This window comes from Zootermopsis nevadensis, unplaced genomic scaffold (assembly GCF_977971745.1).
Source record: "Zootermopsis nevadensis isolate Lab colony 2312 unplaced genomic scaffold, Znev_1.0 Znev_ptg000045l, whole genome shotgun sequence".
In the NCBI taxonomy this organism is placed as follows: domain Eukaryota; kingdom Metazoa; phylum Arthropoda; class Insecta; order Blattodea; family Termopsidae; genus Zootermopsis; species Zootermopsis nevadensis.
Window position 1 is genome coordinate 1,063,283 of NW_028259177.1, and position 16,671 is coordinate 1,079,953.

Here is a 16,671-nt window from a genome sequence, read left to right on the forward strand (position 1 = left end):
TATGCGAATTATTATGTACAAAATGTCGTGATGAAGTTTCAGAAAAATATGGCGAAAAAGTCGGTTGATATTACCAAAAACGCCAAACTGGTCTGGTGCGTAATATCACGTTTAAAAATAATGTATATTTAGGTAACATTAACTGAATCGGTTACTTGCAGAACCTGATGAGTCTTTTTTCTTTTAGAAAAATGAGTTTGTACTATCATTGCAATAATCAGGAGCCAGCGTATCGTTTCCATAAAAATCGCATCAGTCTAAGCTTTTACTGCTCGTGGGCAGTCATATCTATAACGTATTTAATGTAAGAAAAACAATGAAATCCAAGGCTACCTGTATACGCCACTCCAGACGTTACAAATAACACATAACCACATGAGTCACGCAATATTCTTTCAGTATTATATGGATACATAACCCGAGTAAAAAAAAATTAGATTATAAAAATTTTAGTTGCCCCCAATTTATAAAAATCTACACAGCCTACGTGACAGTTATATTTGGGGGGAAATTTCTGGCACAAATTTCCAGACTAAAAGAGAGAAACTGAAGGAAATCTTAAATAACTGCTTATAATATTACCACTGTCCGCGTTCTTATCCCAGCAGTTACTTCAAGAAAACTATACACTGTTAATTTGGTATGGATAGGACAGACACGAAATATAATATTTTAAGCGATAAAATATATCAGAATATATCTGCACACACAACTGAGGTTGAGGTGGAAGCATAATATTAAAGTAGATATTTTGTAATATTTTCAATTAATGTCGAATGATTTAAACTGATCCAGAGTCGTCAAAATTAAGAAGCTTTGTTTTTAATGGTGTTCGGCCTTTGGGCTCAAATAAACTGAAACTATGTCAATAAATATTATCATTAATTGGTAAAGGAGAATGTAGAAAAAATGCGAACTGTTTAATCAAAATTCACTCGGATTTGAATTACCGTGGATTCGGCGTGAAAGGGAACCTAAAACTGTAACAAATACACAAATAAATCATTTGTTATATGAGTTGAAGTTGTGATGATTATTTTAAAATAAGGGGGCCTTCGTCTAGGCTACACTGCACAGTTATCTCGTTGCTAACGAATATGGAAGGAAGGTCCATGCCCTCAACGTAATAATGTTCCAGTCATAATGTATTAATTTGATGACAGCTCTGCTTAGATGTAACTATTCTGTCTAGAACACACAGACGCAATGCAGTCGGTTGGAGATTTGTGGTGGAGGATATAGGATTTGGACAGGTTTTACGGGAATATTCTGCTCCTGACAGTGATTCTACCAGTCATATATCTCCGATATCATGAATGCTATATAGACCTATTTTCATACTGGAATAAATTAACCTGCTATACCTGTCTGGAAACAAATTTCATATAAAAATACTCGGACCTAAAACTGATAACGTAAAAGAGCAATTTACGATAACAAGGAACTTCGTGATTTATACGGGTCACTTAGTGTTTTAAGAAACAGAGTGGGTAGCACTGCTGCTTTGTATTCGAGATATACTGTGTTGAACTCTTTGCCCGGAGACCGGTTAACAGTATGATAATTTTAGTTGATTTTCTCTCTTCCCTAGGCGAATTCCACGATCTTACATTAAATTAGGCCAAACTGCTGCCTTCCACGATCTCAGCAATTATTATTCATTAGTCATCCTGTCGTTCGACGATATACAATCTGAGTTATTCAGCGTCGTTAAATGAATAATAAGTAAATGAAAAAAACTATTGTAAGTAGAGTGAAGCTGAAAGTGTAGATAAGATTGGGAGAAACAAGCATTGTACATAATTGCGATGAGGAAATATAGAAAATGTTTACTTCGAAAAACCCCAAAGGAGATCTGAAAAATAAATTAAGTTTCAATGAGCTTGGTTGAAAGAATGAGAGCTGAATGGATGTAGATTTCAGAACGTAAGGTTCACAGATCTACTTCATTTACCACAAAAATGATCTTAACTAAGACTACGCGACTCTAAAAGCTCCGAGCCTCGTATATCTCTTGGGTGTGGGGTAGGTTGAAACAAAGAGCCAACCCAAACGCGATAGTACTCCTACTAGGAATCAAAATCCTAATCGTTAAACACATCACGGACTTAGCTATACCAAATAATATAAAATAAAATTTATGGCGACACTAAATGTTTCTCCGTAACTTACTAGCCACTTAACTAACACGATATGTAATTATATGGTAGCAGAACCTGGAATCGGCGTTGGTAATGAGAAAGTATGGCACTGGACACCACACCAGAGTGATGTCAGGCAAATCCATATTATCAAAATTTATTTTCCCAGTTTATGTTTTAATATTATGTTCCCATTTCATTCTTAAAAAACCCGCCATAATATTAATTGAAAATGTGATCACTGTATTAAAGGAAACCAACACACTAAACCAGAATGAATAACCCTACAAGTAAGTTCTCTTTAAGCAAAACATCTGCAAAATTGGGAAACTGCATTTCATTCCAGTACATTCATTTTCTAAATGCTTTTTGAATAAAAAGTTTGTTGGATATTTCCATCGTCTAGTAAAATATTAAAATAGAAAACGACATTTCGGAGATGGGACTCTATCTCCGTCTTCAGGTACTTAATCTGTTGGGCCCACTAGATAGAGCTAATCCCTATCTCCGGACCAAAGTCGTTTTCTATTTTATTATTTTACTAGACGATGGAAAATATCCAAGGAACTTTTTATTCAAATAACTCACCATCGTCACGAACTTTTAGATTTGATATTCTAAATGCTTCATTCCCTGGTTTTACTCTCCAGAACCAATACCAGATTCAGTTTAAATTCCTTTGGTAGTTACGAAGATGACAGACGGATGGACACTACCTTCTTTATGCGATACGTGAGAGGAAGTCATACAATGTATATTAATATTGATAAAATGAACAGAGTAAAACCATTTTTGCTAACTAGAAGCTACATATCTCTGTTCCGTTACTGGGACGTAAAAACTCTGGATTAACGCGTTAAAGTTTAAATCCATTACCATTTTATTAGTTTCTTTATGATTCAGAAACGCATATTACATTTAAAAGCAAAGGAGTTTCTCACACCAACACTCGTCATACCAACGTGTCACGTGTTTGCTTGTGTGTTTCCCCTCTCACTCTCCAAAATAACACAAAATGAAACACGTCCCTTCTACTTTACTTCCTGTTTATTTTTTTGTTAATGAATTTATGAACCATGCCTTCTGCTTGCTTTCCACGTGAAATAAGTTACTTAAAAAAGCACGATGATATAAGCCCAAGGTAACGAAACCAGTGAAACTTCATTAATTAGTGAACTCTAAAAACCCAATACCGTAATCCCCTGTCCCCTCCCCTCTTTTACGTGAGATAATGAAGTAAAAAGGGGGAGCGAGAGAGAAGAACTCCTCTCTCCAACTTTCTAAGCTCCTTACTTGAAGAATTAATCAATCAATATCGTTTGTTCTATACGCTATTAATAATTATAGAGGCCTACTCTGCATGTGATGAAGGTATTACGTCATTACCGTATCGGTTTAGCCATGACATGAGGCGGTTGCTTTTAACCTCATAAAATTAGACGTTTTATACGTACAATACCTGTTTCACGCAGAATGAAATTACTGGTAGCTTTATTAGCTAAAACGCTTGTATTATCAGTGTAATCGACAGATACACAGGCATTTTAAACAAGGACTGCATTACGTTCTGTGATATATCACTCTCGGTGACCAAATGCTTACTGTTTTAATTTATTCTAGTGTCCAATATTTGTCATTTCTTTATAATTCTCTAAAGCTTTTTGACAGTGGTTTGTTGAATCACTATACAAGTAATATTATCTGCACTGTCAATTATCTGAGTGCACTACCGCCTCAATAGGCTAGTGGCTACTATATTAATTTATTATTCGGATAGTTATGGGTTCGATGCCAACCGTCGTCACTAATACAGAAATAAAATTGTTAACAAATTTGGCTGTATTATGACAATAAATCACCTGTAGTGGGAAATGCGGCCAAATATCTAAACATCACGTAAGCCTGCATAAAATATTATCTTAGACAATAAACAACGTCCAATTCATATGGCTATTCGTATAACCTTTAAACTTGATGTTATTCTTGTGTTATTTATTGTAAATCTTGCTGTATTTGTACTATGTTATATATATTTCGTTAATATATCATGTGTTGGCGTTTTTTTTACTACCAGATTTTGCTGTCAAGCAGTGTAATAAATACGAAACAAGCAACTGAATTGAACCGAATTACGATTATTGGCTAGAATTCGTTTTACAATAGGAATTGATGAGTTTGGTTAAATTTCTATGAATTTGTTCAATTTACAAAGTAATTTATACAATATGTAGTACATAATCTACAAATTAAAAATGTGGAAATGTTTCGATATGGGAAATGTTTAATGGAATAAATGGAAAAATAATTTTTGCTGGTGCAGTACTGCGATTAGCTTTGCAACAACACATTTCTGTTTTCAATAAAAGAGCAGTCAAGCCAAAGAATGGTTTATGCAATTTCTCAAAAACCAGCTAAATCTATGGAGGAGAGTCTGTTTTAAATAGCTAACAGTCCTTCAACTAGAAATTCCACAACATTCATGGAATTCAATAAATCGAATAATCACACTCGCTGGTTACACGCCTTTAAGATACATTTTAATACTGTATTCCAATTTACGTCTAGTTCTGCCAAGTAATATCCTCTATTAAGATTATCCAACTAAAATTTTGTGAGTACTTCTGATATCCCCTGTGCGTGTTCCAACTTCTGTTAGCCTCATTCTTTTCAGTGAAGAGATTCGAAAAAGGGATTTGGAATACGCGTACAGTGGGGCGCATCTAACCTAATTTTTGGTTTGTTTAGTTTAATGTGTTGAGAGTCTCCAGTACTAGGGTAATTGTGTGGTTGCGCCAGAGAATGTGACAACTCATGTTTTGATGAAACAGCCATAGAGAAATGACCAAAAACAGACAGAAGAGTAGAAGTTGCTGATGAAATTCCAGAAGTGTCTATAAACATGGAGATGACGTCACAGTTGCTGAAAAGGCCCGGCTTGCATTTGCAGACACAAACATAAAAAGGAAAGTCAGTCCCTCTTTCCCTTTCATGTCTTTATCGTAGTCCAAACTGAGTGACTAGAGACTAACACAACTTACATAATGAAAGAGACGAAAATTGGATGCAAAAGTTATGGCCCAGAGGACGCTGGTGCTGCCGCCTGGCTGACTTTCATCCATGATTTCTCTAATGCAGTCGAATTGAAAAGAGAAACTCCTGCATAGAAGGACAAAGACCTTTATCATATGGCAGACTTACTACCGGGGGAACTGGTATGGTCACCTGTCCTAAAAACCTTTACAGTTAAAGTAGACTTAACACTTTAACGAACAGCAGACTCTATAGACCTCTACGTTACACCTATTTCAAGTTTCACAACTCGAAATTTCGCCAACTGAGAATATTTAATAAAGTCAATATCGATTACTTTGAGAAACTGCTAGTTTCATTGTATTTAATCTGAATATATAAGTAAAGTCACAAGTAACTTTCGTGACTTACATTATCTAGGCCGACTTAAGTGGAACCCTTGCCACCACGACATGGCCCGTCCTTAGGTCGTGGATGGAGGAGGCCTTCAGATACGGACAGTAGCTGTAAATATGTTCAATAAGCAGTCGCGGACAGTTGAGGAGGCACGGTCCTCCAACATGGCGGTTGGGAAATGGGCTAACAACTTCCTACGGAATTGTCTACGCTTTACAACCATTGTTTAAGTTTTCCTTTAGAACACGCCCTTAGGAAGACCCAAGAAAACACAGAGGACTTGTAATTCAATGAGACATATCAGCTTGCGGTCTATACTGATGATGTTAATTTACTGGGCGAAACAGTACATGAGATTTGTTCAATGCCAGAAAGGAAATTATCATACATGTAAACGTTAAGAAAACTAAGTCCATTATTCAGAAAATGCTAGCTAATACGCTATTCAGAATATTTTTTCTCTCCGTCTGCTAAAGAGTAGACTATACACACGTGTAATTTTACCAGTTGTTTCGTATGGGTGCAAAACGTGGTCTTTCACTTTAAGAGGAATAACACAGTTATGAGTGTATTAACAACAGACCGCTTAGGAGAATATTGAGACCTTAGAGGGATAAAGTGATAACAGACTTGAGAAAATTGCATGACGTGTTCTCTACTATGTACCCTTCTCTAATATTCATAGATGATCAAGTCAGTACGATCAGATAGGCGAGTCATATGAGGTTCATAGGAAATACGAGAAATGGTTACAACAAGACTAAAGGGGAAAACCCACTTGGAAGACCTAAGCGTAAATGGAATGATAAGGTGGAGAGTATGAATAAGATTAACTGGCTAAGGATAAGGGTCGGTGACCAGCTCTTCTGAAGATGGTAATAAGCCATCAGTTTCCATAAGAGTTTAGGAAATCGTCTGAGTGCTATTAGCTTCTCAAGAAAAACTCTGCTCCATCAGTTAGTGAATTACACTATCCAGGCGAATATTTCAACTGCGTCGTCAGAATCATATAATAACACAAATTAATATGCAACTTAATGATTAGCTGTCAGACTGGAAATTAATGTAGATAGGTACCGTACCTTACGCGTTCAGATAATGTTGGGAAGAAGATGGCTGTCTGATAGAACTTTACCGAGATTTCGGAGGTACTTCAAATTGTGGGCTCAGAATTACAAAGTAACACAAATTAACTCCTATATTAATGGTCTGAGTCACTCTAATAAAATAGACAGCAAGAACCTCTGAAACGTCGGTAAGCTACCAGACTACTGGACCCGAAAACCCAGAAGACAAAGTTCTTTGTACTTTGCCTCCGTAAGAATTTGAAATATTACAGAATATGGGTAACGTACAGTCTCACCAACTTGATAGTATGAAAATCAATATAAATCTGAATAATTCAAGCATATTACCTCCCAAACTTTTCTTGATTTTCCCAGAGAAAAACCGAGCATCCTTTAACTTTCACGTCTAGTTACAATAAAAAGCTACGAAAATATTAAATTTAATTAAGGGACTGATGATTGTAATGGAAATGTAACGTGATTCCTCAGATGTAACAACCGAAATTTTACACTGAATAAGAGAGAAATGTCTTCAGTTATTCTATTTTAAAAAGTTAATATATTATTATTTCACGGTACGTGATGGTCGATTTAAAACGTAACTTTAGCTGGTCCACACGTTCAACCACAAGACGACGAGACTAAGGAGTAACAAGTGGTCAGCCTCCTTAGAGAAAACAAATTTGGTTGGCTGAGTAAGACCCTCGTTGTCTCCATTACAGGGGCTTCAAAACAGCAGACAAACTGTCAGCGAAAATAGATTTTCCTGTATTTCGCCCGTAATCGAAGGATATCATTGGCCATATCTAGTATTACCAGCTTTTTTCGTTTAAACAATCTTCTTTCTCGAATTTAAATCATACAGAGTCACTGGCTGAGGTAAATGTTCCTAGAATAAGACTATTTCAGTTAAAAAAATTTAAACAAACCGACTTATTCGTACTAATATTAAAAGAACCTGTAGATAAATATGATTCCAGAATACGGAACGAATTTAACGGCTTAAGAACGGACATGGTAATAAAGCTACAACCGGATAATCAACTGTTAACTCAGTAGGGTTCGAATTCTCGAAGAATATAGTGTATAATATTTTGCGATAAACCTTTATTTGTACAGAAGTCAACAACGTTCACACTGAACAAAATTAAATTGCCAAATTTAATTGTAAGTCCGTTAATAGTATCGAATATTAAAAAAGCGGACAAATAAACGGACGGACATGACAGTCACTGCACGCGACCAATTCCTATTCTTTATACAAAAAAATATGACAAAGATCATAATGAAACTCACGGACTTTACATTTTCGCTGCAGATATCCACATCAACAGAGCTTAATTATGTTCAGCTAAGATAACCCTTTGTGGTCCGCCTACTTTTACTTACATTAACATTCCACCAGATCTAGTATATATTTTATTTGAATTTCAAAATAGCAGGGCTCACGCGCTGAGGCTGAAATATGACTTTCCAAACGGAGGACCATTTTAGAAATTTACCAGCATCAAAATTTAATTGTCTCCTTCTCCTTCTTGTTTTCTATCTCACTTCCTTTGTTTTTCTGTCCCTCTGTTGTAACTTTAATAAGATTATTGGACTGAGCCCGACATTGTACCGGAATGTAATTTCCGCGATGTGGGACGGATTCTTCGGATAACCCGAAAGAGTTCAAAAGTCCTAAGACAAAGAGTACGCCTACTGATCACACAGAAAGCAACTGATGAAGAGAGTCAAAGCTGTGTCTCTAAGATACTGATTCACAACTCCGGCAAATAGGAATAACTGTCTTCCAAACGACACAGACAACAATTATGAAACCAGCGTTACAGGTGTATATTAAAGGTTTAATTAGACAACTATAACAAATGGTTCTATTGTACGAGGCGCGTCCTCAAAGTAAGTTTCCCTGGGGCCTTTTACAGAAACAAAACACAATTTCATGGAAATATTTATTGCAACAGATACAGCAAGTGTCCAGCTATTTTTCAACATATTCGCCACCGGAATTGAGACATTTGTCATACCGTGGGACCAACTTTTAATACCTGTGTCGTAGAAGTCTGCCGCCTGGGATTGGAACCACTGTGTGACAACCATCTCCGCCTCTCTGTCATTCTCAAAACGCTGACGCTGACCGGACAGGAATTTCTTGAGGTGTAGGAAAAGATGGAAATCACTGGGAGCGAGGTCCGGGCTGTAGGGTGAATGATTAAACACCTCCCAGCTGAACTCCTGCAGGAGACTTGCTGTCCGTCGAGCCGTGTGCGGCCTAGCGTTATCACTGACCGCACTTCACAGTCGGCGGGAGCTGGAATAAGAACCTCCATCTTCAACAGCTGCAACGATGCTAATGTGAGAACGCGGGAAGTTCCGTTAGTGCATGCGCCATGCTACGTCATTGCTCTATCACGTACGCACAGTCGCTTCGCGCAATATAAGGTTTGCTAGCTGTGGGACGAGTGGGAAACTTACTTTGAGGACGCGCCTCGTAGAATAAAACGCCATGTTGTTTTGCACTGTGACTGATTTTGCCAGGGCGGACTCTGATGGAGCAGTCAATCCGTCCTCCCGTCAAGTCGGGCGTTTCTACAGTTTCACGGTTGCGCTGTCTAAAAATTTAGTTGTATGAAGACAATTTAAACTGATATAATAAATTCACTACCCGGGACATACAGTATCAAACTTCCAGGCATTGAATCTACATCTAGCATCTGAGGTATGTGAGGACAGAGAATAAAAGAATGGGACATAATTATGCTTGTTATCTCAAAGAATTCGATGTCATCCTCATATTTTATCATCTCTCTCTCTCTTTTTCATTCCCTCCCTTATTTTAACGCGTTCCTTATGACGCACATGCTACCCCGCTTCACTACTTTCCTCATTATTTATAAATTCTTTCCCTTCGAAACTTTTGTTGTCGTCTTTCTTCTCCATTCTACTTCGTTCCTTATGTAAAGTCAGTATCTGGCACTGTGCCCTTCCTTCCCCTCTGCTTCTCCTTCCTTGTTTTCTAGTACAAAGTTCCGCGTATTCACACAACGCATCTTCAACATTTGTACCGCAGAATTCCAGCATGCGGAAATATTGGCAGTTGTACTTCACATGTCACAGCTTCCAACTTCTGTTAGACGCAAGACAACAAACTAGTCTCGAACCCAGGTCTAGCTCGTATATGCTATTATATTTCAGACACTCTTAATATCATTTTTCCAACAGCATCAACACGATTACGGCGATGAAGTCTGGAGTCGATTTGTCGTTCGATAGAGCTGTTTCGGGTAGTAATGTTTTAAGATTTCCTTGTATTACATTACTAAAACAGTATCACCACATGAGGAAAAAATCAATTAATTCGCTAAAGGAACTTATTGTGCATGCAAAAGGTTAAAATATATGCCGAATTATTACAATGTAATTTAGATGGCTCACTCAGTAACATAAAACTTAATACATGATGTCCCCTCCTCATTATGTTTCGTAAATGTAACAAGTTATAACAAAACAGGTCTTTTAATACCAGTCTGTAAGATCTTTAATTTAAAGAGACAGCTTGGGAGACCTAGACGTAGATGGGAGGATAATATAAGGTGGGATCTATGGGAGATAGGACTTGAAGCCGACTGGATTTTGTTGGTTCAGGACAGGGTCCGGTGGAGGGCTTTGGTTAATTCGGTGATGAACCTTCGGGTTCCGTAAGACATCTAGTTAGTTGCCTCGTCAACTTCCAGTCTACGGAAAGAACATGTATTTAATTCTCGGAAGACAGTCACTGAAGTCTTTGACCTTGAGTGACGTAATAAAACCTGGAGTAAAGTCCTTATGGTTAAACGTTTGAACCATGCATTTTTATCCCCGATCCCAAAGAAATTCTTTTCCGACATTACGTTCCAAATCATCTTCGGAATACGCTACTAAGAAGCTAGAAAAGGTCGAGAGAGATTTAAATTAAATGGGACGATCCACCTTTTAGTCTATGTTGTTATGCATCGTCCTGGTTCGGAAAAAAATAACAAAGAAATTCTATTCATATCAAATCTAAAACTTCTTGACGATGGTGAAGAGTCAATTGAATAAAAATTTACTTGGATATTATCCATCGTCTAGTAATAAAACGTAAAACGACGTTTCGGAGATGAGACTCTATCTCCGTCTTCAGGTTCCTACTCAGTTGGGCCCACTAGATAGAGCTAATCCCTATCTCCGGACAAATTAAAAAAGTGAAAGTCCCAGAATAAAAAGGCATAACTACACCATCCATCCGTGGGACGTAAAAAAGTAAATAGTAGAAATAAAGTTCGTTAAACACGATAAAGCCCAAAAGACACAAACTCACAAAAAGTGGGAATAAATACACAAGAATATTAACTTGAAACTCGATGCCCACTTTGGATTTCTTGAGAGATGACAGGAATCCAAATACGAGATAAATCCAAACTAGGCTGGCTGATAGGATTGGCGAGTAGTGCCATGTGTGCAGCCTCCTTGTATTTTCTGTAGATGGTATTGGGTTCAGTTAATAATACTTTGGCCCCATCCCAACAGACATGATGATCTTCTTCGTACGCATGTTGGGCCAATCTGGATTTTTCCAGCAGGCCCTGTCTGAAATTATATTTGTGTTCTTTCAATCGTACTTCCAGAGGTCTGTTGGTTTCGCCGATATACCATCTACCGCAATCACATGGTATTCCATACACACACTGCCTAGTCTGTCTCTCGGCTATTTTTGGTCTCATGGAACTCAATACACCACGGAGAGTGTGTCCGGTTTTAAAGACAGTCCTGATGTTGTAACGGTTCCCAATTCTTCTAAATTTTTCAGAGACACCTTTGACATATGGGATAACCGCCGTACCCAAAGGCGTTCTGTCAGGAGAAAGCCGGATGTTTTTTTCTTTTGACTTGATAACAGATTCAATTAAATGTCGGGGATACCCATTCAGAGATAGATCATGTTTGATGTTCTGAACTTCTCTGTTGAAATTGTTTTTTTCTGGACATATGATGTTAGCTCTATTCACCAGACTGTAAACCACTCCCCTTTTAACGTGGAGTGGGTGATTAGATTCGAAATTTAAATATCGGCCAGTATGTGTGGGTTTCCTATAAACATCCGTAAGTAAATTACCACCATTCTTCGTGACTAAAACATCCAGGAACGGAATAGTACCATTATTTTCCATCTCCATGGTGAATTGTATTGACGATCTGAGACCGTTAAGATGGTGAAAGAATTCCTGCAATCTCGCTGGACCATGCGGCCAAACCACAAAAGTATCGTCCACATATCTCAACCAAGTGGCTGGTTGGTGATCAGTTGTGTCTAAAGCCAGAGTTTCAAAATACTCCATATAAATATTGCTCACGACAGGCGACAACGAATTCCCCATCGCCATTCCCTCCTTTTGTTGATAGAATTTATCTTCATATTGAAAGTACGTAGTGGTCAAGCATACCTCTAACAGTTCCACCAAGTCATCAACCTGTAATGATGTCCGGTCCAATAATGTAGAATCCGTACGAAGTTTTTCCTTGATGACAAACAGGGCCTCTTCCACTGGTACGTTGGTAAATAGGCTGACTACATCGAAACTAACCAGTATATCTCCACTTTGAAGATGGACAGCCTTCAATAGTTGTATAAAATGTTCCGAATTTTTAACGAAAGATTCCGTGCTATTACTCAGAGGAACCAAAATCTTGTGCAGGAATCCCGCAAGGACGTAACAAGGTGAACCAATAGAACTCACGATCGGTCTGAGGGGGATATCTGGCTTGTGTATTTTAGGAAGGCCATACAGATAAGGGGGTTTACTGTGATATGGTGTCAGTCTACGTTTCAGATCGGTAGCAAGGACAGATTTATGCTTAGAGAGGATCTTCTGTATCTTCCTCTCCACTTGGGACGTAGGGTCCTTCTTTAGAGGTTCATAGACACCAGACTGTAACAGACTCGAAATCTTTTGTTTATAAGTAGAACTATCCATCACTACAGTACAGTTCCCTTTATCAGCAGGAAGAATTCTTAAATCTTTGTTGCGTCTCAAGGCCAACATGGCCCTAAACTCAATCTTAGTTATATTAGATGTTGGTGGTTTTGATTTCTCCAACATTGACCGAATTCTCCAACTGAATTCCATTCCCACAGTAGGGGGAAGTTTGGACTGAACAGATTCAGCAGCAACTGCCAGGTCCAGGTTGAACCTAGTCCTACTCAATGCAAAATTGAGCCCCTTCTGAAGAATAGTTTCCTCCGATTTTGTAAGAGTGTGTTCAGAAATATTGAGGATGAACTTCTTGGACCCCGAAGATATTTCCAAATCAAGAAGTTCTCTACTTTAATCAATAATCATCAGACTACTACTTCAGCTCGAGAAATATCTTCGGGGTCCAAGAAGTTCATCCTCAATATTTCTGAACACACTCTTACAAAATCGGAGGAAACTATTCTTCAGAAGGGGCTCAATTTTGCATTGAGTAGGACTAGGTTCAACCTGGACCTGGCAGTTGCTGCTGAATCTGTTCAGTCCAAACTTCCCCCTACTGTGGGAATGGAATTCAGTTGGAGAATTCGGTCAATGTTGGAGAAATCAAAACCACCAACATCTAATATAACTAAGATTGAGTTTAGGGCCATGTTGGCCTTGAGACGCAACAAAGATTTAAGAATTCTTCCTGCTGATAAAGGGAACTGTACTGTAGTGATGGATAGTTCTACTTATAAACAAAAGATTTCGAGTCTGTTACAGTCTGGTGTCTATGAACCTCTAAAGAAGGACCCTACGTCCCAAGTGGAGAGGAAGATACAGAAGATCCTCTCTAAGCATAAATCTGTCCTTGCTACCGATCTGAAACGTAGACTGACACCATATCACAGTAAACCCCCTTATCTGTATGGCCTTCCTAAAATACACAAGCCAGATATCCCCCTCAGACCGATCGTGAGTTCTATTGGTTCACCTTGTTACGTCCTTGCGGGATTCCTGCACAAGATTTTGGTTCCTCTGAGTAATAGCACGGAATCTTTCGTTAAAAATTCGGAACATTTTATACAACTATTGAAGGCTGTCCATCTTCAAAGTGGAGATATACTGGTTAGTTTCGATGTAGTCAGCCTATTTACCAACGTACCAGTGGAAGAGGCCCTGTTTGTCATCAAGGAAAAACTTCGTACGGATTCTACATTATTGGACCGGACATCATTACAGGTTGATGACTTGGTGGAACTGTTAGAGGTATGCTTGACCACTACGTACTTTCAATATGAAGATAAATTCTATCAACAAAAGGAGGGAATGGCGATGGGGAATTCGTTGTCGCCTGTCGTGAGCAATATTTATATGGAGTATTTTGAAACTCTGGCTTTAGACACAACTGATCACCAACCAGCCACTTGGTTGAGATATGTGGACGATACTTTTGTGGTTTGGCCGCATGGTCCAGCGAGATTGCAGGAATTCTTTCACCATCTTAACGGTCTCAGATCGTCAATACAATTCACCATGGAGATGGAAAATAATGGTACTATTCCGTTCCTGGATGTTTTAGTCACGAAGAATGGTGGTAATTTACTTACGGATGTTTATAGGAAACCCACACATACTGGCCGATATTTAAATTTCGAATCTAATCACCCACTCCACGTTAAAAGGGGAGTGGTTTACAGTCTGGTGAATAGAGCTAACATCATATGTCCAGAAGAAAACAATTTCAACAGAGAAGTTCAGAACATCAAACATGATCTATCTCTGAATGGGTATCCCCGACATTTAATTGAATCTGTTATCAAGTCAAAAGAAAAAAACATCCGGCCTTCTCCTGACAGAACGCCTTTGGGTACGGCGGTTATCCCATATGTCAAAGGTGTCTCTGAAAAATTTAGAAGAATTGGGAACCGTTACAACATCAGGACTATCTTTAAAACCGGACACACTCTCCGTGGTGTATTGAGTTCCATGAGACCAAAAATAGCCGAGAGACAGACTAGGCAGTGTGTGTATGGAATACCATGTGATTGCGGTAGATGGTATATCGGCGAAACCAACAGACCTCTGGAAGTACGATTGAAAGAACACAAATATAATTTCAGACAGGGCCTGCTGGAGAAATCCAGATTGGCCCAACATGCGTACGAAGAAGATCATCATGTCTGTTGGGATGGGGCCAAAGTATTATTAACTGAACCCTATACCATCTACAGAAAATACAAGGAGGCGGCACACATGGCACTACTCGCCAATCCTATCAGCCAGCCTAGTTTGGATTTATCTCCTATTTGGATTCCTGTCATCTCTCAAGAAATCCAAAGTGGGCATCGAGTTTCAAGTTAATATTCTTGTGTATTTATTCCCACTTTTTGTGAGTTTGTGTCTTTTGGGCTTTATCGTGTTTAACGAACTTTATTTCTACTAATTACTTTTTTACGTCCCACGGATGGATGGTGTAGTTATGCCTTTTTATTCTGGGACTTTCACTTTTTTAATTTGTCCGGAGATAGGGATTAGCTCTATCTAGTGGGCCCAACTGAGTAGGAACCTGAAGACGGAGATAGAGTCTCATCTCCGAAACGTCGTTTTTACGTTTTATTACTAGACGATGGATAATATCCAAGTAAATTTTTATTCAATTAAATTCTATTCAACTTTAAAGAGGGCGTTAAAACAAACAAACAAACAAACAGCCGCAGAGGCAGCTAAGTATATCGTTATAAAAATGTTGGAAAAAATCAAGAGAGAAGGATGCGTTCGTAAAGAATCCTTCAAAAACGTCAAAACAAGGCGAATTTAAAATATTCGGGAAACAGAAATACAAATTAAATTAACATTCACGGAAAACGTAAGTAACGAATTAATTAACTCCATGGAGATGAATTATTCTTGGGAAGCTAAAAGTAAGCTGGACTAGTCAGAAACTTAACATGAATGGAACCACACTGTCCATTTCGTTCTCCACAACAGCTCGCCACCGGTCTCTATTCTAATCCAGATTAATCAGACTCAAAATTTCCAAACCTACATCCCTAAGATCAGTTTTAATATTGTACTCACATGCACGCCTGGGTCTTCCAAGTGGTCTCTTCCATTCAGGTTTTCTAACCTAAATGTTGTATGTATTTATCATTCTCCATGCATGCTAAATACCCAACGCATCTCAATCTACATCTTGAAGATTACAAATCACAGAACTCTTCGTTATGTAGCTTCCTATGTACCTTGTTCTCACACAGCCGTAATGCGTGTTTCCATTAAGAGACCAAGTTCCACAAAACAACAAATATGGGCAACTCTCGGTTTACGAACCTTTGCTATAACGAACGTCACAATTCATTCAAAATTTCATAAAGTCGCCAATAGATAGATTTCTTTACAAAGCGAAATGCCAAAGTATAGTGAATATAATTGTAAGATTTAAATAAATAAACTTTTAAAAAATATATTTATTACAGTATTTATCAGAAAATTATTTTATGATAATTAGTACATTGTTTTAATGCTTTAAAATGGTTGCTAACCTATACGATACGTATCGTAAAAGCCCAGGAATGCAAGATACACATAACGAACAACGTCTTGGAACGGAACTCTTTCGTAAATCGAGAGTTGCCTGTAACAAAATTTTTACATTACAGACGGGAAGACAAAGGAATCTAAACTGCATTGTAGCTAGCATTCCCCGAATGTATCCTGCTCTGTATTTGTTACCGTCGTCCCAAATAATTTAATTTTCATTTTCAAAGCGATCTTGTCATGTGGTCTGGAGACGAAATATGAAAATGTAATTAGTTTTCTCTGCGTTTAATTCTACACGAAAATTCCTTATTAAAATGTAATAGAGCTTCTGTGTTTCTCTGTTATGATATTTATGTTTTCACCCAATAAATTAACATTATCAGCACACACTAGAAGCTGATGTTCCCCATTCAATTCCAAGTCCTCCCTTTTCTTGAATGTTCCTGATGGTTTATTGTACAACAAAGTTGAAAATCAGTGGTGCAAAACATCTCCCTTTTTCAGACCATTCTCATTATGAAA

The 16,671-nt window shown here is 38.0% G+C and overlaps 2 protein-coding genes across 8 annotated transcripts in view; one reads left to right on the top strand and one right to left on the bottom strand.

Annotated features, from left to right (window-relative positions):
* LOC147871604 (oxytocin receptor A-like) overlaps positions 1–16,671 on the bottom strand; it is a 546,632-nt gene that overhangs the window by 224,495 nt on the left and 305,466 nt on the right. The window lies entirely within an intron of this gene.
* On the top strand, positions 11,863–14,707 carry LOC147871607 (uncharacterized). The gene is made up of 3 exons (XM_087360499.1): positions 11,863–11,945; positions 12,789–14,203; positions 14,664–14,707. The coding sequence occupies exons 1-3, from the start codon at positions 11,863–11,865 to the stop codon at positions 14,705–14,707; spliced, it is 1,542 nt and encodes a 513-aa protein (XP_087216625.1).